This window comes from Mugil cephalus, chromosome 12 (assembly GCF_022458985.1).
Source record: "Mugil cephalus isolate CIBA_MC_2020 chromosome 12, CIBA_Mcephalus_1.1, whole genome shotgun sequence".
Classification (NCBI taxonomy): domain Eukaryota; kingdom Metazoa; phylum Chordata; class Actinopteri; order Mugiliformes; family Mugilidae; genus Mugil; species Mugil cephalus.
In genome coordinates, this window is record NC_061781.1 from 21,569,113 (window position 1) to 21,594,463 (window position 25,351).

Genomic DNA, 25,351 nt, shown 5'->3' on the forward strand with positions numbered 1-25,351 from the left:
GGTGTCCTTTCTTTGACTTGTTCGGGTGTTTCCAGTTCATTTTTCCACGGTGGCGCTATGGATTGAAGAAACTATGAGCGCTGTAGCTTTCCATTAATTTGTACAAGAATATTTCTAAACCTAATGGCTTTGAGTCTTAAAATAGCCACTTGTAATGGCTACCATAGCTAGACACTGATTTTTAGTGATGTTCCAGTATCGAAAGTGCAAAAGTATCCGATATTTATCTAACTAATCTTTTGACCCCGACTCCCAGAGATTTAAGTAGGCTGCAGAGCAAAATTCTGCACAGTTTCTGATTTTCGATGAGAATGAGACTGAAGATCACTTTATTGATCCCCTCGGGGGAATCGTTTTGTCCTAAGATAAGAACATATATGGACCAGACATAGACATAGAGAAGTCAAAATAAATAATGAGTATAAAGAACAAAAAACTAATAAGTACTTCCCAGTAACGAGCGAGCTTACAAATAAGTTGTCCAGACACCTAATACTATAAATGCTCCAACTTCCATATAATTTATCAGTTATCATCTTTTTTGTTGTTTGTTTTTACCACATTTAATATCAGTTAACACACATTAAATGAATATATTATTAGAGATGCTTTAAAATAGAAGCGGTGGGTCATTATGTATGTCATTATGTAGTGAGACCTCGAGTTTCTGGGGCCTCGCGTTGCACTGAGGCCGCTCATAGCGAGTAAACATGCCAACATCAGCATTCATCGCACAAATACTAAGCAGCGTTCATTCATTATTTATCCTTTTCGAGGCTGGAGCAGCAGGCTGGTATTTCAGTTTTTTTTTTTGGAGTGCCCTGTTTACACTGATGAGCCACAACATTAAAACCACTGACAGGAGAAGTTAATAACATTGATCGTGATACCATAGCAACGACACTCCCTGACGTCAGCAGACATCCCCAGCAGGATGTAGCCTGACACAGACACAAAAAGTTTAGGAACAACTCAAAAAAAAACATGAAAAACAGGCCCCTCCCCTTAATCCATAGGAACCCCACTAACAAAATCCTGTTTCCAGGCAACTTCAGAAAACCCATGTCCCATTCTCTGATGAGTCTAATCCGTTTTGGATGCACAAGGGAAACCTACACAATATTCGGAAGGTGGTCATAATGTTATGCCTGATTGGTGTATGTGGGTTAATGCTTAGAGCTGTGAGTTAATTAGTTACAATAACTAGAAATTCAACATTTTACCATTTTAGAGCACTTATAATTAGCTGTTCCTGCACCATGAGATTAAATGCAGCAGTTCTTTGTTTTATATCATTTTAATTTAAACTATTTTGTATTTCTATTCAGACAATGACTCTTATTACGTTCCACCCACTAACTACTAGAAGAATCATTAACAAAAAAAAGGAACATTTGATACAAATTTACCAAAACAACTCCAAATTGATTAGTTCCAGCCCCTTAATTGTGAATATTTGTTCATTCTTTATTAATGCATCGGCCAACACTATAAATATTTAGTTGCCTGTCACCGTCACAGAAGCAGAAGCCTAGAGAGTCCATGCAGAAAGAACTGGCTCACACCCAGAACACAGCACGATACCAACCCCAGATATCAATGTTTAATGCCACACGTCAAAGTAAACCTATTACCAACCATCATCTCAGCAACACTGCCCTGCTTTTACATCACATAACACATCTACAGTACGTGACACAGACACGCTTCCTCCTGAAGCCGCAGCCTGTTAATGGATTTACTCTCCACTCTGATGCTTTTCTAAAACACACAGCGTGAGTCCAAGCGAAGTGCAGAATAAACAGCTTGACAACCAAGACAAATGTCAAGTGTGGATGCGCACACTTCTGAGTTTGCATACAGGGGAAACTGGAGTCGACTTGGCCGTGTCCTAGCAACAGCCAAACTGAGGCGCGACGGAGGCACGATGAGTCAAGGAGTGAAGGAGTGGAGGGATGCGATGAAGAAGAGTGGAGCATGGGGTGGTAGCAGCGCTTGCACCTGACTACAGGTAAGACAAGTGTGGTGTATTCTAGAGATGTGCATGTTAGGTTCATTTCTAAACCGACTGTAGATGTGGACTGTTCCTCAACTTTCACCCAGTGCTGACTGGGATAACCCCCCCAGCCGCCTGCAACCTCCTGCAGGATAAGTGGCAACAGATAACGGATTATAAAGTACAATTTGAGAATTATTTGATTCAATATTTAGTTTTTGTGCACAAGAAAAGATAACTTTTATTTTAATCATATCAAACGCTGAGCTCTTACTTTTTGCATTAACAACAGTGTTTTTCCTCAACAAATATTCTTAATGTGATGCAGCACTCACAGAAGATGAGTAACTGAGCCTCCCTCATCTATAATGTAGTTTGGTAATGTGAGAAACAGGGTCAGAGACACCAACAGATGGGTGCCTGAGCTACACCTGTTAACTTTCTAAAACATCAAATAACTTCAGAGACAGTGGCTCCGGAACAACTTCCTAATTAAGTAGCTGCGCCTAAATAACTCTAACTAGAAGCTCCCTGTTAGTCATTTATAAACAGTGTTGTTCTTATATAAACAGTATTACTTTCAGATTATTAAATTATTAATGTGTTAGGTAACTTGTATCGCAACAAGCAGACTTACAGTAGGCTACTCAATGGTTAAAGCATCCATACAGTCAGTGCAAATCACACACTCATTCAAGTACAATCAGCATCAACACCTACTATTAAAGGCCCCTTTAATTCAAACCTGCATTATCTGATGGACAGGTGCAATTCCTCATTTTCTCCTCTTGGCTGGATAAGGCTGGTCATATTCAGTACTTTGTTGTGACACGACGAAAAATTCCCTTTCGAGCCAAAAGCCAACAACAACATAAATTGGATGGTTCATGGAGTAGATCTTAAAAATAACCTACAGTTCATTCACTTTTATGATTCATGTTTTTTTTTTGTGGAGGTCTGTGGTCTTAAAGTAATAAGTCAGTAGCATTAATATTAACTGCATACAGCTGACCTCATATCCTATAATCTCCTGTTTAACTACTAACACTGGCCATACATGTAATTAATTATGATTAATATTGTCTGCAGAGTTTTGCAATCCTCAAAAGTGCATTTTAATTTAAAGTGCAAACTTTAAAGTAAAATGAAAACATCTGAGCATTTTCCAGCTGATAATAAAGACTTTTAATTGCCCATGAACTTTCTTTCCACTTCGCTTGTTCTTTGTGTTCATGCTGCTTTCAATTATACAACAATTTGAGTCTCTGTTTTATTCATTTCAGACTAAATTCACCAGAGGATCTTATATGTCCGCAAACACTGCTAAAAGCCTGATTCAATAGTTTTTGTTTTTTATGTAAAATATAAACTTATCGTTCATACTGTATGTATATATGGGGGAAAAAGTATGGTTTGGGGCCACAGATTTTCTAATATTCGCTCACTTTAAACGCTACTTGCTGTTTATCATATGATGGCTCCCTGGAGTTTCCAGTATTATGACAACACATCACACACAGGACAGGCAGATATCTTTCAGCACGTTTCTCTGCATTACTTTGTTCAGCTCATGAATAAAATATCAAAGCGGGGTCTATTCACAGAACTGGGGAGTTTGAGATGTATTGTTCTATTGACACTTGGGCTGTCTCCTTACCTCCCACTCTTGTACTCACTCTGGATGCTTGTGGCTGTCTGCTGACTTTTGAATTGCTAATAGATTTCTCAGTGCGAAACTTGAAACTTTCGTCGCTGCCCTGTGCAAGTTCTTTCTGCAAGCCAACATGTCTGCTTGCAGAGAAAGAACTTGCATAAAGGAGTTTTTTGCTTGGAAACAGTAACAATCTCATTATAATCTTAATTAATGACAAAGCATTTCACATTTATTACATGAAAGATTTAATTATCCCCTTTGTCTTTCTGCAGGAACTCAAAGTGAATGCTAGAAAACAAACTATAAATCCATTCATGATGTTTGCCAGAAGTCCTTCAGGGAGCAACCCCACCTCCCCAATCCCAGTCCACAGCCCAAGTCCCGATTGCCACTCAGATGGTCTCTCAGCTGCTCTCCTGCCTCAGTCCCCTCCATGCTGGGTGACACAGGCACAGCGCGACCTTGCCCAGGCAGAGGCAGAGCTGTGCCGGCTACAGGAGCGTCACGCCACCGAGACTGAATCCGTGAAGCGGGGAGTAGAGCGAGCCATCCTGGGAGCACGCAGAGAAGAAAGGCGCCTGCTGGAGAGGGTGGAGCAGGACCATCGAGACACTCAGCAGCGTCTGGAGCAGGTCCAAAGAGAGAACATGGCAGCAGCCAGAGTCAGCCAGTCCCTGTTGGACCAAAGGATCCGTAAACTGGCTCAACTTCAGCAAAGGATTCAGAACCTGGGTGGGTCAGTTCTGAGTGAAAGTGGTCCAAACCAAAACCCACTGCATAAGGAAGTCGTAGAGTTCCTACAACCCTGGGAAGTCTCCGTTTCCCTAAAGAAAGTGAACTTCAAACCCAGCTCCCAACCTAATGCTGTCGCCTTTGGAGACATCAGAGTGCAAGAACAAAGTCTCTGCTTGAATGCTGGAGGCTGTGGGCCGAAGGGACAGCCGTGTGCACTCCACTCACAGGAGATTCAGTGTGAGGATACAAACCATCAAGGTTCTGGAAGTGAGATGGGACAGGGTTGGACATCACCAACAGGCAGGGTTCTCAGAAAGATCAGCCTCTCCAACAGGAGTGAGCTAGAATCGGAAGAAGAACAAAGGCTCTCCTCTGCAAAGATATCTCGCTGGCTTCCAAAGTGTGAACAGTCTGACTGGGAGTCATTCCAGGATGATGAGATGGACTCCTTTCAGCCACAGGGGGAAGACGTATTTCTGGCTGTCCCTACGGTACTTAAAAACATTGACAATGAAGAGAAAGACCTGGTGTACAGTATGAATGGTAATGGAAAACAGTACTCTCCCAGGAATCAGAGGAAATTACTCCCTGCAGCCTCTAATCGGAAGCCGTCCCCTTCACCTGAACGAAGACGGGAGCATCTTAAGCTCAGTCACTGCTTCAGTTTAGACAGTCAGGATGGAGATAAAGGAAAAGTGAGTCAAGACTCCAATAGTAGACAGTTTAGGTATGGCAGCGGTGGCTTAACATCCCCCAGAATGAATCCAAGAGACTCGGTGGCCAGTCAAAGTTGCTTAGACCTCACCTGCAGGGGCCGACCTCACTCTTGCCTCAGTCAGTCCTCTGATGAACACTCTCTAGGGACGCTTGGCGACTCTGGTCGAGCACCGTCCCCAACAGACAGCCTCGACTCCAGCTACACTTTCATTGTTAGCCCGTCTCATGACCAGAAGGTGACCAAAAGCCCTTTGAACAGCTGCCGCTTATCAAAGTCTGCAGTAGACTTGACACCCAAGACACGTCCATTGATCAGCGGAGTGTGGAGGGTTAAGCGTAGCGACTTAAATTCCACGTCGAGCTCCACCCCAGCTTCACCAGTTCTCAGTAGGGGACCTAGAGTCTCTGATATGGGGCAGACCCTCTTGTACCCTGCCTATAGAAGTCACCAACCACAGAAGAAAGTCGCAGAGGCTGGATCAAAACAACCCCTTGTGGCTAGGTCCTTATCCATGTCTGTCATAGGTTGCTCCTCTCAAGAGGCAAAGAGAGGCAGAGGAGAGCCAGCACTGTTGGAGTTAGAGGAGGAGGGTGATCCGTCCTTCAGAGTATTAAACCCCGGAGGCATTCATCCCATTGTTCAGTTTGGGAAGCAAGGTTCCGGTCGGGCTGATCTTACCCTGCCAAGTGGTATCCATGCCACACCACAGGGACAGCTGTTTATAGTGGACTGTGGCAATGCACGCGTTCAGGTAGGTGTTATGTTAAATGTCTTTAACATGTACAGTATGAGTAAAATACAAAAAATAAGTTGTCAATTAAGTTTGAATTTTGAAACAGGTGACTGACCCTCGGGGAAATGTCCTCCAACAAGTGACCTCCTCATCTGCTGACGGCTCTGCGAGACGATGTCGGAACTACTTTGACATTGCTGTCAATGCTAAGGGTCTGATTGCCCTAAGCTGTGCTGCAGAAAGAGCCCTGCTCGTGTTCAGCCGGCATGGCCGCCTGCTCCAGACCTACGGAGGATCAGGCTTGAGCTCTGCAAAAGATGAATTAGAAGCTCCCCGGGGCGTGACTGTGACCAGGCTGGATGAGTTCTTGGTAGCAGATATCCGGAAAGGTACCCTTATTGCTCTAAAGCTTGACCCTAAGACAGGCTCCCGTCTTGAACGCACAGTGGTGACCGGATTCCACCGGCCCTATTTAGTGGCGGCTTGTTTGAGCTCAGGCATGATAGCTGTGTCTGAAAGGGGCAATGAAACAGGCCGTGTGCCTTGCATTAAAGTGCTGGAGCCAGGCTGGAACACAGTGAGGGTTCTGGGCGTATGTGCGGGTATGGGACCGGTCCTGGCTTGTCCGTGGGGAATATGCATAGATAAAGATGGTAATGTACTGGTAGCAGACTGGGGCGAGCAGCACAGGGTCCTGTTATACACAGCACATGGAGTGGGTTGGCCTATAATAAATGAGGGTTTGAGTAGTCCACGTGGCTTGACCCTCCTACCTGGGGGCCAACTGGCTGTGTCAGACAGCATGCATCATTGCATTAAGATATACCAGTACAAAGCGCCCCAGGACTAGAAAGAGTGGTGTGACATTTAAAGAGGTACAATGCTTATAAACAACCAACCTGAGCATGACTGTGCAGGTCATTTCCACATATTCTGGCATTGTCCTGTTATCTCTATTTACTGGATGGACGTTATGCCAACAATCAGATCCATCATTAGAACATAGATTCATTTTACTTTCAATGTTATATATTTAGGAAATTTACCAGGGGGCTAAAGAAAGGGGAGAGATACTTATTGCAGATATTACTGACTGGTGGTAAAAAAAGCTATGACTAAAAAATGTCTGAATAAAGAACCTCCAACAATCATCAAATGGCAAAAGGAATAATTCAGGAAATTCATGGTATGGAACAAATGACATTTTCTCTAATATATGCAACCGAAAAATGAGAAGAAAATTGGAAAAACTGGATGTCACACTACAACCTGAAGTAATGTTGATGTTTTGACTTTATTTTAATTAACATTCTCGGACCCTGCATCCTCATATGGGGACGTTAAGTATTAGGTTTTATTGCAGCTCATTCTGCGTCATTTAGACCCATTGTCCTCATTAGTGGACAATTTAGACTGCCATCTAGTGGTAGCAAAGGTTAAAACGTATTTATTTATGCTAATGTTTCTAGTTTGATATGACGTTTGACAAATTAGCAATTTATGCTAATTAGTAAGTACTTGTTTGAGGACGTTGGGACTTCATTGTTTGCAATTCTGTCTTTGTTCAGCCATGTTCAGGTATTAAAATGAACAGTTTTATATTTTCTTCTTTATAATATAAATAATGAAATAATCCCAGTGTCCACATATGAGGACATTGTTTTTTTCAAAAACTACTACTTCCTGTTCAAAGATGATCCTTGTTTTTATACCTTTTAGGTCCTACTAATCCCAAATACCACGGACAAATTAAAAAAAAAAACATACCAAATAAAGCTCGGGTCATAGGAGGTTAAAAATTATGTTTACAATGATTATTTATTTACTGGTAAACTTCCTGATTGTTATGATGACCTGACTGTTTTCAAATTGCTCCTTTTTGTTGTTTTTAGTTGTAATAATACAAACATTTAGTTTAAAAAAAAAAAAAAAAAAAGATGTACAATGCTTAAAGAAAACCAGGCAAAGAGTTCTTCTGAAATCTCAATTTATAGCTGAATTGCACGTACAATTCTGTAAATGTCATCTGGCCCAGCTATACTTTAAGAGTTTGTCTAGATTAACAAGCTTTTCATTCATCCTCAAAAGGCCAGTGCTATGATTCGCAGCTCATTGCATCATATTAGTCTGATTTTGTTTAGCTGCTCTTAAGTGTTTGGGTTCAACTAAAATTGCTGTTTGTTTGATGACAGCAGTTTGTAGATTAGAGTTCAATAACTCACACAAGAAACTTTCAAGTGAAGGGTCTTGAATCACTTTCCTTTCCAGTGTGGCATTGATGATGTGTTCAGAGAGGAAGGTTTTTGATGTTTCGTCACAACTGGAGTCAATAATTAATTCCTACAAATTCTACAATTTTTTCATGCTGTTGGTGATCTTGACTGATGAGTGAGACTTTTTTTTTTTTTTTTTTTTACAGTCCTCCCACTCTCCTCTTCCTGAAATGTAAATTCTGTAGATGCGCCAATGCCACGATTTACATGTGGGTGAATAATCAGCGGTGGTAGAAAACTGCCGTCCACATTTTCTTTTGTGAGACGTGTCTGTTTATAGCACACGTTTCATTCAGGCAGCCGTCTCTTATTTGGGAACATGCAGAGGTGTGAAGTCATTCAGAATATTTACACAAGGCAGAGTGCTGAGTGTTTAATTCATTGGGATTTGTGGGGTGAAATTTGTACCTTATACTTTACCACAATTTATCTTCTTGTTTTTCTTGGATTTCATTCAAAATGGCCCGAAGCGTTCATGCGCTCATCATAAGCCATGACAAATATCTTGTCGTGGCTATATAAGACAATATCTTGGAAGGCATCCAGCTGTGGGTGTGAGCCATTATTCTAAAAGTTGGCATCATTAATTTTGTTTTAATGACTATACATGTTTATTCCTGAAATGTCTTGCATGCTAACAGTAATAATAAAAAATGCATCTGCATATCTTGTCAGTTGTGATCCTTTTCCCTCTCAAAATAATCTAGTACATCCTGATATTATCGAGTCTTATTATCTGGAGTGTCGGTAAAATTATAAGCCTTACATGAAATACAATGGTGGAGTCAAAACTAGTTAAACAATTCACATTTTCTATTGTAGGAATTTGCCATGACAAATTATATTTCAGGCTCCTTTTAGAGAAGGTAAAAATTATACAGTCTCCGTTCATGAATAATCGCATCAACAGATTAAGCTACAAATGAAATCTAATTACTTTCAAGAGTTGCACCATAGCAATTTAAATTGTTATGCTCATGAGAATTAATAACTCGCACGCAGAAAGATCTCGCTCTGGGGCCGACGCCCACTTACTCATATCTGTTGCAAAGTACAAAGGATAATAAGGGCTTTGTTTGCACTCTTAAGCCTATGTCTTGCACATCTGAGAAACTAACGGCAACCTCTCCACGGATGAAACACCCCGCCCCTTCCAGCTGTCAGTCGGCGCTCTCCTCTAGACGTTGGCTTCGTAGCTTTAAAATGTGTCATGATTGCTCAGCACAGCACGACATTCACTCCCGCTGCAATACATCATGTACTCCCTGCGTGACATTCAGTGGTTTTGTGCGGTCATGGTGTCCAGTTGTACCCGAAAATGTCTCAGTGATGTCACCCTTACACTCGAAGATTAATAACATGAGCCATTTTTATCCTGACACTTCTCTCATAGCAAAAGTGAATGAAACGTCCGATTACAGCTGATTTGTACTTTTTCCCAGTATATTGCTTTCCACTATTTCTTGATCTATTTGAATGGTATAGATATCAATGCCAAAACAAGGTGCCACCCCTCCTCTAAATCAAACCTTTACTTTTATTCTTATTGTTACTTTTAAGGACAAGGTAAAGTTGGCTCAGCAGGATATGTGCTGAATGCTAAATGATGTTTGCACCTATGACTCGGCCCATCAGCCTGTTCACCCTCAGGCACCCACTCTGTAGTCCTGACCTTGTGCGCATTTAAACTCAAAATCCTCCTCTTTTCAATGCAAAGGACAGATGTGGTGCCTGACCTGGCTTTATTTGAACACCATGGCCCACTGAGTAGTAAATAACAGTAGCTCCCTTGGAACGATAAAAGTTTTTCTTGTATTTCAGGTGTTATCTTGGTCCCTTTTTAAGGTCATGATAGCAGTATTAATATTAATTATCCTTTAAACATAATAACTGACGTCCTCTAGCGGGGGGCATGTTTTAAATGGGGGTATCCAACAGATAATTCCTGGATATGCTCCAAATCCTAACATCTATCCCTGGCTTTGAGCATTTTCTGCGCAGCAGCTAAGCTAGCTAGTGGCTCTGTCTATTTACTGGAATTACCCGCTCTGTTTGGTGGACAGGGAATCCATATTTTGATGTAGCCCCCTAGTAAGCCAGCAAGCTAATGTTTGTGATTAAGTAAACACAGTATCATGTTAATGAGAAATGCTGCAGAGCTGACATTTACTAACATTATGAAACTGTGTCAGAACATTTTGAAATAAATACACACATTGCATTTCATGCTAATTTAATCTTGCTGCGAGCACCGTGTAAATCTCACCTGAGCCAGTTTTCTGCAGGTGGACTGAATACCCCTCACTCTAAGGCTATGCACGCTGTTCAAGCAGTGCAGTATGTTCCTGCCACTGCCACTAGATGCTACTAAAGAGACACATTTTACTAAGCGAACCTTTAAAGTCGGTTGTAATTTCCTCTTTTCTCTCTGCATGCTGCAGCTCCTTCTCCTGCAGAATAAGTCTTCCTGTTTCCCCTTTCTGCAGCTCCACCTGTTTCCCATCAGCTGTTTCCTCGCTGATGAACTATCCTGTTTCTCCATTGTTCTCCAGTCAGAGACTCTTCTCGTTTCCTAACCAGTAGGGCATCCTGTCATCCAACAGTTTCTCTCTTAGCTCACCCCTAACTGTAACACCACTTGAAGACAGTTGCAGCAACCGGAGAAAACACATAAAAAAAAAAAAGATACCAAGAAAAACTGTTAAAGTTAAACATTTATATATTTTTAAATGAGATTCACATAACTTGTGTTCATTGCATTCATTACTGCAGTTTCTTCAATTTACACTTGAGCTGTGGAGGAATTATGGAAATTGTCGGGCTCCTACGCACAAGACACCAACACAAAATTACTAGATACTGCATTGCTGCCAAGCAAATACTGTATTACCTAACTGGCAATTTCTTTTGTTCTTTCTTTGTGTTTTTGTTTTTTTACCATCAACTTAACCCTCGCTGATGGATTGTTTTACCTATTCATTAAATCGATGCGATCACTGAAGATGCCGATGAGTTTCACCTGCTTTTTTTTACCAACGAGTGCATTTGATCCTTTCCACAAATGTCACACGAACACATTTTCAAAACGAGTTGCTTGTTTACTTACCACACATTACAGCTGTTGAAAGCCAGCGCTGACCTTTCATTCGCATCCTCAGAAGAGCCGTAACACAGCTGTCAGCACAACTTGGAGTAGTGTGACTTGCCTACAAACAAACACACAGCATCTAAACACATATCTCATCAGTCACCTTGGTGACGGCGCCGACTTTGGCTCTAAAATAAACTCCGAGCCTGTGCACTTATCACTGTGTGATTTCAAAGAATATTGTTTTCTGCAGCTGGCATTTTCCACCCCTGAGAGGCTTTTTCCAAGCGCTCTGCAAAGTGGAAAAAAAAAAAAAAAAAATCTGAAGTGGGGAAACGTTTCTATTTTGGAAAACACTATTGTGTCTTTTTCAGTTTTCTCACATGGAGAGTTGTGCGTTCAGGATTAGAATTTTCAGGGACAGTTGAGTTCTATGTTCTTTGGTTGATTGCACTTTTTTATATATATGTATTTTTTATTGTCCCCCACAAAATTACGAAAAAAAAAAAAAAATCTAAATGTATCTTGAATCTTAAATAAACGGTAAATCTTTCTAAATACACATGAACACAAATGCAACATATTTTTAGATATATCTGTTTAGATGAATGGAAACAGAAGATGTTGTTATTCATTCAGTGGTACAGGAGCTGTCTCAACAGCACACCGCTTCACACAGAGCGCCACACTAGCCCAGGCCTGTCAATCTAAGCCTCCTGCTTCTGTCAGGTTCCCCGCAATTGGTCGAGAGCCTCTTCAGTCCCCAGGTGAAATATTAGCACGAGAGAAGCTACCAGTGCAGCTCACTCCCATCAGCCAACTACTGAGGCCAAAATGACTGGTGACCCTCCTATATTTAACTACATATAACGTTTAATCCTAAAACTGTCAATAATTTAGCTATGGTTAAATAATTTAGCTATGTTATGTAGGTATGTTTATGTTTCCACCAGTTGCACGGCCACCCTACTGTTGCACATGTTTGAAATAAAATAATGAATATTTGATTGATTTATAAACAGCACTAGGCTGAGTTTAATATAGAGCACATACAGGTTAACTAGGGGGTCCCTGCTTAATCTCTCCAACAGTTTGGGATCCTCGGCCTGAGAAACGTTGAAGACCGCTGGTCTAAACTAAAAATGCAGCTACAAACTACCATTTGCCAAGTTCAAGGACAGAACACAGTGAATGAAACAGAAAGAGGCTAAAATAACCCTCTGAACACACTGAATTACAGTGTAAGTGGTGCAAGAGCATGCTGAAAGGAGGCTTGGGCTTCTTGCACTGAAATGCAAAATGTCATCACACAGGTGGCAAAGAAGCCGAGGTCATGTCAAATATAAAACTGACTGTTGAAGCTGCCGTGCAGCATTGATCAGTATTTTAGTTTCCCGACATGTTGAAGCTTTTATTCGTCTAGGCAAATGTTTGACAAATTTTATAGTGACCTCAAAACTTTTGGAAATGCGTTTCCTATAAATTTAAGAAACAACAAAGCAATAAAAATGAAGGACGTACCACCACTAGATCTATCTGCAGAGTTCTGTCCCTAAACTTTGGGGATTATATTCCCAGGTGGCCAACATCAACCTGCTTCCATGCTTTGATCTCTGCATGATGCAGCCACATCAGAAGCTACCCGTGACATTTAGTTTTAAAGTGCATGAAAAGTAAGTACAGAACACACTTGGGCGCATTATCAAATAACCACGCAGAGCAGAGGTAGACAATATCATAGCACCGATTGCCATTTTAATCAATGAATGTAATTAAATATTAATACAATGAAAAATGATCAAAAACTAGACATTTCTTTAGGCCAATCCTCCCATATACGCCCTCAGTTTATATGGTCCAATTTTCATTTTCCTTCCTGCTTGCTCATAGACACACTGTGAGCGAGCCAAGTTGACTCAGTAAACTTGGCTGTGTTTTATAGTTTGCACTGCATCATAAACCTGCACAGGGTCAAGCTTCAGTAGGCTAACATTTCTGCAGACTATTTTGGTTGTTAGCTATGGACCAGCTACAGGGATGGAGGCGGGTATATAATAAATATCAAAGGCTTCAACAAAGATCAAGGCCACAAGCTTAAAAGAGTGTTTACACCCCGAAAGGGATTTTTTACAGCGAAACAAAATGCCTTTTCGTCACTGATGCTTATCAAGGATCAAGTTAAAAATGAACACAATTAAACGTTACGCCTTAAATAAATCAGCAGGATCGTGCCTGTGAGAGCTCTGCTCAGCACACGCAACTGAAACCATGAGCTCTAAAGTCATTCACTCTGTTCTTCCTCTGGGTTTCTGACGAGGATGAAGAACTTGAACGTCATCTGAGTAAACGTCCTCTTCCTCTTCGAACCAGAAACGTCCAACTCCACCTAAAACAAAGAAGGTGTCATTGAAATTTATGTCAAAGCTTTGAATGCATGTCACTGAAGACTACTTTTGTTTTGACTCCTACCAATAAAAAAAAATCTGGGCTCCAACCAGTTTAGTGAATTTATCAAATATTCTGTCAAGTATTTTTCTACAATAATAAATACATTTAAATATGTTAATTTAAAATTATAAAACAAACATGAACATGTGATGCAATAGTTAATGTGGGTCACTTACTAGAGTACCAGTCACAGGGGTGTCTCTCGCTTGTATAAGGCTGCACTGGTGGGTCCCTCAAACTGCAGTTTGATGGCCTGTTTGAGATGAAGCTGTGGGTCTGTGGTGGTCATAGTGGCCATAACATCCTCCGGCAAGGCACTACAAGCTGGGGAAAAACTGTAGCAAACAGGTGACAAAATGTTCTTCTGGGGTACAGAATCCCAGTCCTCTCCTTGAAGTGGGCTCTGTAATCTATAAGGATAGCCCAGAGGAGGGTTCTCCCTGTTTTTAGCACCCAGGGGACTGTCTTGACCTGGTGTTATTCCAAGTGAAGCCATGACTGAGTGCCATTTGCCACCAGTGTAAGGGGTCTTGTCGGCTTTTATCAAGTTTGAATTTTGCTTGTTCATTTTGTCATTATATTCAAGTCCGGGCGACAAGCCTTTCTGGGACAGGTCGCAGTTGTGCACCATGGCCGTGACTGCGCAAACGGTAGCCAGAGGGCTGCCGTTGGGGTGCCTCTGGCAACTTCCGTGCAGGCTGCCCATGCCTGAGCTCCCCGGTGGAGGAAGGGTGGAGGGGCGGCTACGACTGCGAGGCAGAGAGTGCTGTTGGATCTGCTGAATAAAGCTGAGGCTGTCAGCTGGAACTGTCTGCACTGTGGCAAGTGAGTGGCAGGTAGAGGAGGTCTGGGAGCTCTGCATGGAGTGGAATCGTTCTGCAGTGGAGCCCGGAGACGAAACCGAAGAGGAGGAGGTAGCAGCTGTTAATTCATCTCCATTACAGTCTGAAATCACTGAGGACAGACTCTTGTTGGGTTTCGCAGGTGATGTGGTACTAGACTTGGGCAACATCCCTAAGTAAGGCTTGGCCCCATAGCTCTCCAAGAGTCTGATTATGTTAAAGTGTCCGTGCTTCCCAGCCACTTTCACTGGACTACGGCCATATTTATCCATGTGATTTGGATTTGCCCCCCTTTCCAGAAGCATTGCCACAATGTTAGAATGTCCCTCCTGGGCAGCAATGCTCAGAGCCGTTGCCCCCTGGTGGCAAGCTAGATTTATATTGACACCACTGGCCTCAAGGAGACGATGTCCTACTTTAGCATGTCCTGTCCAAGCTACTGAATGCAGCGGTGGTCTACCCTCTGTATCTTGTGCATTGGGGTTTGCCCCATGTTTTAACAGTAGGTTTACAATCTCCACACATCCCTGCCAGGAGGCCACGTGAAGTGCTGTGCGGCCCTCAGAGTCTCGAGACTCCAGGGGCACGCCCCCTTTCTCTGTGAGGAGAGTAGCCATGTCAAGGCGACCTTCCAGCACCAGGAGGTATAGCAGAGGACGTCCCTCTGCATCTCGGACGTCGGTATCAGCCCCTCGCTTCATAAGCAGCTCGGCAACATCTGCATGGCCCTCAAGGAGAGCAGCACCTAATGCAGAATGCCCATCGTATGCCCTGTGGTCGATAGGAGAACGCCTGTCTAACAATAGTTTGACAGTGCTCCAATGACCTTCTTGGGCAGCCAGTATAAGAGGGGTGCGTCCTTCAATGTCCATCTCTCCTACACGTGCCATGCTTCCTCGTTCTGTCAAAGCAGCACAAACAGCACGGTGGCCTTCACAAGCAGCGGAGTGCAGTGGAGTCCAGCCAAGGTCGTCCTTATGATTCTCATCCAGGCCTCGATCCAGCAAGGCACGGACAACCTCCACGCTGCCTCTAGCCGCTGCTAGGCAGAGCGCCGTCCTCCCTTCACAGTCAATGGCGTCCACAGCTGCGCCCCAGAAAAGCAGTCGCGACACTGTCGTCATGTGGCCCATTGCAGCCGATGCCAGCAGTGGAGTAACAGCGGCTGCAGCAGTGACACTGCCATCGGGGCCAGCGGTTTCATCAACATCAGCACCAGCTTCTAACAAAAGCTCTACTACCTCTTCGTGGCCTTCATAGGCTGCGAGGAGCAGCGGTGTCATTCCATCGTGATCTCTGTGCCCTGGATCTGCTCCATGTTCTAGTAACTGACTTGCCACCTCTCCAAAACCTTTAATGCCTGCAGCTGTAGGGACGCAGAGGGCGGCGACCGACAGAGCGGTGCGTCCATCTCCATCAGCTAAATCAACTTTTGCATTATGGTCCAGCAATATCTCCACAGATTCATGGTGTCCCATATAGGCAGCAGCAATAAGAGGTGTGCGGCCCTTGCTGTCGGCTTTGTCAACTTGCGCCTGGTACTCCAGTAGTGTGAGGACAATTTCATCATGACCCCCCCATGCAGCAGCTCTGAGAGCGGTCCGGCCCTCGCTGTCACATCCATCTACATCCGCTCCAGCGTCCAATAGTAGCCGGACGGCCTCGCTGTGTCCTCCCCAAGCAGCAGAGCGCAGAGCGGTCCAGCCTTCATTGTCAACGTGCTCCATCATCTGCCATGCAGTTTCTTTGTCCTGGCTGCTGGACCACTCCAGGAGCAGAGACAATACTTTGACGTGACCCTGCTTGGAAGCCAGAGTCAGCGGTGTTTGACCCTGGTGATCACTTATTAATGGATCGGATCCACGTGACAGGAGAAATTTCACTACATTTGCAGAGCCCTCGTGGGCTGCTCTAGCAAGCAAAGTCTGTCCATCTGCAGCGCCACGCTGATTCACAGAAGCCCCACTGTCCAGGAGCTTCTTCACTGACAGCTCCCTTTCAAGTGCATGTTGTAAATCTGTTCTTTGTTCACCTATGCAATGCAACCTAACACTTGGGTCCGCGTCTGGAAAACATTCTGGAGAGACGAGTCCACTTCTCATTAACAGCTGAGGGACATCCTGACTGACCCAAACGGGAAGCTGAGCTAAGGATGTTGAGAGGGCTCTACTGCAGCTGGGAGTAAGAGCGGGCACGTCTGCTAACAACATCCACATTGCCAGTAATGAGGGTTTATCTTTATGATGACCTGAGCAAACTAAGTGTGTGGCCAGCTGGCAAGTGTCCTCGACATCCAGATGGCTTCCCTGTAGAGTCAGAGCCATAGCCAGCATGCTGTGACCTTCTGTTCTGCTACACAGATACTTCTGTGTGCAGTACTTAACATCAGTTAGCCACTCGGTAAAGCTGGAGTGAAAAAGTAGTTTGGTGCCCCCAGGTCCATCAATCAGGAGAGGAGATAAGGTTCGAAGCTTGTTCTGGAAGTCCTGGAAGTTGAGTGACGTGTCCTGGGTCCAGGCTGCTGTGAAAAGTTCCTGGGGTGTGAGAGGACTTGGGGCAGCCAAGAGAACATTGAGTAGAGGCCTGACGTAGAAGAAGAGCCCACGGGGGAACAGTCTCTGGCACAACCACAGGTAGAGTCCATTGAGAGTCCCAGGGATGTCCCGGATCTCCCGCAGACCCACCAGCGCAGCTGCAACACCATCGAGGACACGCTCGAGGAAGAGAAAGCAGCCACCGCTCTTGATGTGCAGCAGGTTCAGCATGTCAGCCGTGTCGGGGGTGAGCTGACGGCGAAGCGCGCCATCTTCATCCAGCCGACAAAGGATGTACTGCTGTACATCACGGACTGACGGGGGCTTCCGCAAATCATCCAGGCAGAGCTTACGAAAACCTTCAACACAGATAGAAGATAGTGTTTAGCAACCCTGATGCAGCTTTTGTCAATGAATGTCCAAGTCTGGCTGCCACACGAGGTAGAATGCCCGTCAATAACAATGAGTTATACGTTTCACATACCTGAGAACATCTTGCACACCGCCTTGTTTTGGCGGCGGACGGTGCACACCAGCAGCAGCCAGCTGGGCAGCAGGTGTTGATTTGCAGCCAAGAGCTCTGCAATAGAGCCGCTGTTCTCAACTCCTTCACCCGGTGGCCCATACTGCACATCCAGGGAGTCTACAACCAACATTAGAGTCTGGGCAGGAGGAGGAAGGTCCAACAGGGGTCCCAGCACTGCTCTAGAGGAAGTGGCAGACACACAAAGGAAGATATTAAATGTAAGACAGCGATGTGAAAACCACAGGAATCGTGGGTGGATCAGGGAGTGGAAAGGAACAGTGAACAATAATGTGACCCGTTTCTATTTATTAACTGACATAGCGGGGGCCTTAAACATAAAGTCAGAGCTACGAAATGAAATAGTTTGGATCAATATCCCAGCAGATATCTTACCATGACTTCAGGCAATTTTATTTCAAACGCGGAAATGTTTTGTTGAGATTCTGCTGTTTGTATTTTGATTTCATATCTTTCAGAAAGAAGCTCTGAAGTTTAGTTTGCAACGTTATACAAAAACTAAAATCCAGCATTGCTCAACTCTTTCATATCTTTTTATATTAACATTAAAAACTGGTATCGGTGGACTTCCTGTGTTGTGCGTGACCAGCCAAAACAGCAACTGTAAATATTGTAACTTCAACTGTAGCACCGCAATCATAAAACAGTAAAACGATTAAAAATCGGCGGCAAATCACAGTGTAAGTGCCAATTAAAGGGAAGTACCAGTCAGCACCCACACCCTGATTTGACCTGACAGTGACTCAGGTTAATGGAATTTCTGAAATTCTCTGCTCCACCCTGTGCACCCACGCACACTCTTATTCTCTCTCACACAGAATAAACCTTAAAATATCCGAAACAACAAATGCATTAGACAAAGAGGAACAACACAAGACCTGAATAAGAAGTTGGACACGTATAAATAACAAATGGGATTTTATTCCTTAATCTGGACTAAAGACCAGATGAAGGGTTACCTGTGGAGAACAAAGTCATTCAATCCACTGGACCAAACAAAAACACTTGACAATGAAGGAAGTGGAGATTAAACTGATAGTTCTAGGTGGTTATTAGAGCTGGTAGTACAACAACAACAACAGCACCTACACTGATGTCATGATAAAATAATTGTAGTTATTACGAAAGCCTGTGTTCATACTGCACTAAAAACTATTTCTAGATTTGTAAACCCTCTTCTTCCAGGTACGGACCATCATACTACGATCTGGCATAACATTATGACCACCTAATATCGTGTTAGGTCTCTCTTGTGCCTCCAAAACAGTCGTGACTCATCACCCATGGGTCATCTGAGGGTGTCCTGTGGTGTCTGACAACAGGACGTCGTAAGTGGGTGGAGGAGAGGAGCCACTGTGGATCATCTCACAGATGCCTGATCAGTTTGGGATCTAGTGAATTTGGAGGTCAGGTCACCGCTGCACATCTGGGGCCTGAGCTGGCCCCCAGCCACGGGCTCTTGTGTACATTACAGCTCACTGTACATATTCAACACCTTCTGCTGTTCTTCATGTTATTTGCTGCCATCAAGGAGTGTCTGGTCTGGTCTAGGTGGGTGCTACATGTCTAAGTAACATCCACACCAATGAATACCAGGAACAAAGGTTTCCCAGCAGAACATTGTACTGTCACAAGATGATCAATCCTGTTTGCTTCTTCCGCCAGTGATTATGCTGAAATGTTTAAACAGCTACAAGATGCACTGTTATGAAGAGAGGACGCACCGGGTCTGTGAGCCCTCGTTTCAGAAGTGACAAACAGCAATTAACCCGTGACACCAACCCGGTATGAAGGGCTGAACACAAGTCATTTATCCGGCAGCAAACACAGGGTGTGTGTCTCTGCGTGTGCTGTCATTAGTGTCAATGTCTGTGTTTAAGAACGACCACAAGGTCCAGTCGCCTTTAGTCATTATCTTTAAACGCGATTCAAAGAAAACCTTAAAAAACAACCAAATCTGCGCCGTTTCTGCTGTATCTCGGGCTGAATTCTCGACAGGATAAAAGAAAAGGCTGTGCTGCAGGAGAAGAAACAGCTTCTGAAGTGTTTTTTTAAAAGATTAGGAAGAGGTTAGTGGAGCTGTGAACTGAGCAGCGATGCCAGAAATGCACCAAGAATTCAGTTTACTCTGACTAATACAGAATCCTGGTGCATTAATCAAACAGAAGCCTGATGAGCAGCTAACACGCTGAACTCTACTTATGCATACAGAGTGGGATGTGAAATTTCTACATAAAATAAATGAGACTTTTTGGAAATGAGGCCACCTGCGTATGAATATACACCGAAACAAATTACGAACTGGATGTTCCTTTAAGTCGTCCACAAATTAACACATCTGTCCTCACATCATGGGCGCATATATTCCTGAATTAGTTAGCAGATGGATGATAATAGCTTAAGCGATGCTTATTTTGTCTCCATCTCCATCTCTTCTGTTAAAAAAAAAAAAAAAGCACGAGTCATTTCAGCTTCTTCCACTTATTAAATAGGTTTAAAGGTTCGTGTAGGAATTCAACTCATTCAATATTTAAGTCATGAATCTAATTTTTTAATTCTGATCCTGGCACATTTTCAAAATATCTGCACATCCTCAGACTCCAGGGTCTGAAAGCAGCTGATTCGTATTCGGTTTGGCTTTACATAATTAATCGAAACTATTTTTTAGTCAAATTTATTTTGAAAAATTAAGGAGAGGCTATGATCATCACCGGGACAAGTCTTCAGGTCATCCAGCCAACGCTGTCTCATTTATCTAGGCCGGCCTTAATGTGTACAAATCGTTTAATTGCCCTCCCTTGGCTTTTATCATCGGTCATATCCTGCCGTTAAAAGTATATCAACACCCTGCCCTGATGACAGCTGCATCTAGGTTAATCTTATCGTGCCGCGGCGTTCTTTAGTCATCTGATTGAAGCAGCACTCCCTCACCGGACTCACACTTGACTCTGCGGAGGAGTGTAATTAACCTTTTATTGTAGCTCAAGGTTTTCCGCTCCACTCGTGGAGCCATGTCTGCGGGAGACCTTTGACACCGAGCTTTAATTGGACTCCTGAGACGGAGCATGTCAACATTACGGCCACCTCAATCCGACCAAGTCCCCCCGATAGTGTCGGCGTTTATTAATGTGCATCATGTAAACCTGAACAGGTGAGTTCAGGAGCAAATCTCAGTTAGAACAAACCTTATTATTCAAGGATAACGTGACACGATGAAGGAATGTGATCTCTTGTAACTCAAAAAATCAGACATTGCTGCAGCTTTCTATGGGTGTAGGAGTCAGTTATATAATGATATAATAATACAGATGATATTAATTCAAAAGCTTTTGCCATTTCCTCCACTTATTTTACGCCTAAATATAAATTTGACAGATAATTTGATAACCATGGCTACATAAGCGTGAGTAAGTGGATCCTCTCTCATCTTCTTTATCATAAAGTGGAAAATGATTAAAAATAAAGCATCCTGTCCTCTGTATTTTGGCAGATTATCATCAAAAAGTGAACGAACTTAAAGTCATTTTAGTTCAAACTCAAATTGAGGACGGGATAATAACCTATAAATAAATAAGGACTCCTCCCAATCTCTCCCTAAGTACACTACCAGTCAAAAGTTTGGACGCACCTTCGCATTGAATTGAATTAGAAGGTGTGTCCAAACTTTTGTACATTATGAAAATGTTTAATGAACAGGCGGAAATTTCTCAAGTGCAGTTTAGACACGTTGCTGTCTGGTGTTTAGCTTTCTGTCCAAATTAGGAAATAACTGCTTATTTCAATGAGAAATTGCATGTGCTTCTAGTGAGTTTTGCACTTTGAACCTATGTTGATAATATGTTGTATTGTAATTCATTTTTAGGACAACACACCTGGACGTGAACTACAACTGAAAATCAGCCTCATTAGCTAAAGCTGCCCTATTTACTGACACTTTGTACAGCTGATTAATAGGAGCTGTCCACGTCGCAATAAAATGAAAAATAAAACGAAATGAAAGGGCCAAGTTAGACCCATGAGTAACATTTCAATGCAAGATGCCTCTGTTAATAGTTATGACACAGGAAGTTCAGGTGCAGTTCGCACTGATTAGGTGTGTTTCCTCATAAGCTCAGACAATAGAGCAGTCAGGCCCGATGATGATAACTGTTTGTGTAGCTCCAGAGAGCTTCCAGACAGAGCAAGCGGCACAACAAAAGTTCAATAAGGACTTAATAATCTGTTGACAGCAACAAGCCTGCAGCCGGTTTCAGGCCCATATCCGACACACGCCCTTTCTCTGCTAATTTAAGCCCACGTTTCATCAGTTTGTCGACGCTTTTTCCTCCTGAGAGCTCCGAACAGAAATCAGCTGCTGGCCGCGAGCCAGTCCGTAGGGGAGTGTGGAATCCAGCTCGGCACTTCACACCAGGGGAGAGCAAACACAGGAGGAGCGCACAAGGGCTCGGACTCATCGCAGAGTAAACACACCGGGAGAGAGTTTAAAAACCCTGGAGAGGAGGGTGACCTCGCTGACTGGAGCTGAGATGGTCACCGGGGTAGTGGAGGCATTTTTCACCTCTTTGTTCTTTTTTTTTTTTTTTTTCTCCAGCCCCTCTCCCTGAAAGGATGTTGTGTCGTAAATAACACTGTAGCATTCATTCACTCTGGAGGCCCATTGTGTGGGTTGTGAATGGGCCGCATTATGAGAGGAGAAATAAATATAAGACGAGGAAGAATGGCCGCTGCCATCTTTTTCCTGCGACTGTCCGGGCTTCTGTTTGTTTCGCTCGCGGTCACGTGGTTTTCACGTTTACAGCCTCTCAGCTGGTTTTTCAACTGCTGACGGTTTAAACACCTGCAGAAAATCGACTCCACTTAGAAAAAAAAAAAAGGCAGCGGCTTTTTAGCTTTCAAGGATTTTTCTTCACGCATGAGCAGAAGTCAGCCTCTTTCTTTTTTAGCGATAGCAGCTTTTGTACATACATACAGTCTATAGAAACAATGCAGCTGCACCACAATTTCATGTCTGTGCAGACGTGAAGCGACCTAAAATGAATGACTCAACGAGGTGACATATACGTGATCAATATACGCAGACATCAAAGAGTCTGTGATATAGATAACAGTGTCTGACTGGCTAATTAATCAAGCAAGACGTTTCACAATCAAGTTAAAAAGTTACAAATTAGCAAATGAATCAGCGACACTTCAAATCAATTGTCACTCATCGGGTAAAATGTGACAAAGATTTTCTCATTTCTGGTCAACGTTTAAATAAACATCGTCTGAGTTACGGTGAAACTGAAAGTAGTGGAAATAATCACTGGTTGTGTTCCCATTTACAGCTACAGGCAAAAAAAAACATATCATTCATGTTGGGTTGACATCAGTGTCACATCAAATCTTGAGTGATTTACTACAGACCAGATAACACTGTTCATTTCTAACAAGGTTTAAAGTTTGTGGTCAGAGCAGTCGTTTGCTGAGACTGTTTACACAACTAAAACGAAGCTGCAGAGCAGGTTTCCCTCATTCTCTTTTTGGAATCAGATAAAACTTCTGTCTCCGCGGGCACGTTCGGACGCAACTCGTTCGGCTGCTCATGCAACATCGCCATTTACAGAAAGTGATACCACACATAAATTATGCCGAGTCAAGCTGGGAATGAGACATGCGCTTGAGCGTGCACATACACGCCGAGCACCTGGGCTGGTTCCACGGTTCTTACAGTACCTCTCGGCAACTTTCCTCCCCCTCTCATTTGGCGAGAAAAAAATTTCCCCTTCCCTGTTCACGTTTGACTGTCACGTGAAAACGACAAACGGATTTAATACAAACCTTTTGAAGGTGTCGTCAGGGTCCCTTTGGCAGGTGAGAGGCTCCAGAGCCTTGGACACAGAGGGGCTGTTGAGGATCTCCTCATACCCAGGAGAGAGGAGAGGGGAGGCCTTCAGCTGCTCCACCAGGCCCAGGACAAACCTCCACAGCACCGTACTCCGCTGGTCCTCCCTCTGGCAGAAGTGGGAAGCCAGGCATCGCCGTGCCAGTCCAACCGCCAGTCCTGCCTTTGAGGTGGGCCACAGCGCCTCGGTGCACAAAGCCGTCTTCCCGGCTCCGGGGCCCCCCGTCACCAGCAGCCCCGGCGCCTGCCCGGGCACAGAGCGGGCATCCAGGCAGCGCCGCAGCTTGTCCAGGGCCCATTCCCGGCAGTAAAAACGCCGGCCCTGGAGCAAGCTGGAGCCACAGGCGAATCCGCTGCTACTCATTTGCTCCTGGAGATCTGACATCCAGGGAGAACTCAACTCCACGTCCCATGCTCCTCCACTTATTTCACAGCTTGTGCGTGATAGCCCCGGGCAATGCCTGGGTATTTCCTCACCCTGTCAGTTCCTGAAAGGGTTGCATCAGGTGAGCGGTATCGTAGCAGCTGTCCTCCCCCCCCCTGCTGCCCTTTGTGAGGACTAGAGATGCAACAGGAAAGTCTGCAGAAAGTCGGGCTAGAGGAGCGCCTCTCTCATTTCTTCATTCAACTTGATCTGTCTTCGCTGCATGGCTTGAAATGCCATGGTTACCGAGGCTCGCCGCGCTTCCTCGTGGGGCCGTGGTGCTGCTCTGTCAGAAATCAAAAAGAGGGAGAAGGAATGAGTCAAGGCAGAAACTGACAGCGTGATTTTCACAGATTTAATGACACCGTGTCTCACCCCCGTCCGACTCGTCTTCTGTGTTCCAATTACAGCTACAGTCCTTCTTCCCTCCTTTTTTTCAGTTCAGAGCTCTAACGTGCAGTTCTTTCTTCCCTCTCGGCTCTCTCTCTCCGTCTTCCCTCTGCTCATACCTCACACCTCCTTCCTTCTCTCTCTCTCTCAGCTTGTCATGCTCTCTGGTTTTTCTTGTTTTGTTTTTTTCTTTTTTTTTTTGTCTCCACCCTCCCCTGGTGTTTCTAGACAAGTCAAGACATGCAGCGAGCGAGACGAGAGGAGAGGAGGTGGAGGGGAGGAGGGAAAAGGGGGAGGGCTCGTGTGAGTGTGAGCTACTCTGCAGCCGACAAGTGGGAGGGGTTACTCGGGGTCAAGGTTCAACCACCGGGCACACCTCGAACTACAGGTGTTGCATGAGGTGTGCATGCACAGAAACATTATGCTAGATAAGTTGGTGTTATCATTAAAAAGCGGAGCCGTCTGACTTAGTTTGAAATGATTAATTAGTCATCATTTCTTTTGTGCCTGTCTGGGTTCACAGCTTCTACAATATAATTTAGGAAACGATGTCTCTGCTTTATATCAAAGTCTGACTGTCAGAGAAACAAACACTTTACACCGTGCATTTTTAAAAAACCCACAAACGCAAACAAGTTGTTTAGTTTATAGCTGCCGAACCTTCAGGTTGCCGTGCTTTTGCTTCACCGGAGCACAGGTGTCAAACATATGTCCACCAGAGGGTTTATTCTCGCCCATGGGATTAATTTGCAAAGTGTAAAAACGACCTTCAAGACATTAACTGCAGTTTGTAAATTAAATTTTTATGGTTTTCACAGTTTTAGTACGATGTGTGCTCTTCACACAACACTTGTTTACATGCACGTGAAAAAAAAAATGATTATTGCCTTAATCTGACTTTAACTGGACAATTTAGTTGCATGTAAATACGTTACTCCGACTAAAACCAGAGTTCTCCTTATCTGATTAAGACACAGATAATGTGATTGGAAATCGATTTTCTCCGGCATGTATACAGCTTAATCTGACTTTAACTGGACTACACGTGTTATTTATAGGCTAATACTAATAATGCTACTGTGTCAGTG

The 25,351-nt window shown here is 43.8% G+C and overlaps 2 protein-coding genes across 4 annotated transcripts; one reads left to right on the forward strand and one right to left on the reverse strand.

The window, feature by feature from the left end:
* The first annotated feature begins 1,912 nt into the window (after positions 1–1,912).
* On the forward strand, positions 1,913–7,249 carry LOC125017834. The gene is made up of 3 exons (XM_047601346.1): positions 1,913–2,011; positions 3,923–5,854; positions 5,943–7,249. Exons 2-3 carry the CDS (start codon positions 3,965–3,967, stop codon positions 6,684–6,686), a joined length of 2,634 nt encoding a protein of 877 aa, XP_047457302.1. The 5' UTR covers positions 1,913–2,011; positions 3,923–3,964; the 3' UTR covers positions 6,687–7,249.
* A 5,676-nt stretch (positions 7,250–12,925) lies between these two features.
* On the reverse strand, positions 12,926–24,784 carry ankrd50l (ankyrin repeat domain 50-like). Of its 3 annotated transcripts, none has more exons than XM_047601952.1 (5): positions 24,249–24,784; positions 23,386–24,154; positions 17,506–17,726; positions 13,822–17,380; positions 12,926–13,583 (listed from the first exon to the last, which is right to left on the reverse strand). In XM_047601952.1, exons 2-4 carry the CDS (start codon positions 23,832–23,834, stop codon positions 13,833–13,835), a joined length of 4,218 nt encoding a protein of 1,405 aa, XP_047457908.1. In that variant the 5' UTR covers positions 23,835–24,154; positions 24,249–24,784; the 3' UTR covers positions 12,926–13,583; positions 13,822–13,832. The 3 variants fall into 3 exon arrangements, with proteins under 3 accessions (XP_047457908.1, XP_047457907.1, XP_047457909.1); XM_047601951.1 differs by having other exon boundaries at positions 23,386–24,159; XM_047601953.1 differs by lacking the exon at positions 24,249–24,784 and having other exon boundaries at positions 17,506–17,721; positions 23,386–23,627.
* Between the last annotated feature and the right edge of the window lie 567 nt (positions 24,785–25,351).

Excerpts from the sequence above, each read along its gene's own strand:
- ankrd50l (XM_047601952.1), bottom strand. The coding sequence starts at position 23,834 with ATGTCAGATCTCCAGGAGCAAATGAGTAGCAGCGGATTCGCCTGTGGC. Across the intron at positions 17,727-23,385 it reads CCTGACGACACCTTCAAAAG|AGCAGTGCTGGGACCCCTGT; the intron begins GTTTGTATTAAA and ends CACTTCCTCTAG. Across the intron at positions 17,381-17,505 it reads GGTGTGCAAGATGTTCTCAG|GTTTTCGTAAGCTCTGCCTG; the intron begins GTATGTGAAACG and ends TCTGTGTTGAAG.
- LOC125017834 (XM_047601346.1), top strand. The coding sequence starts at position 3,965 with ATGATGTTTGCCAGAAGTCCTTCAGGGAGCAACCCCACCTCCCCAATC. Across the intron at positions 5,855-5,942 it reads GTGGCAATGCACGCGTTCAG|GTGACTGACCCTCGGGGAAA; the intron begins GTAGGTGTTATG and ends ATTTTGAAACAG.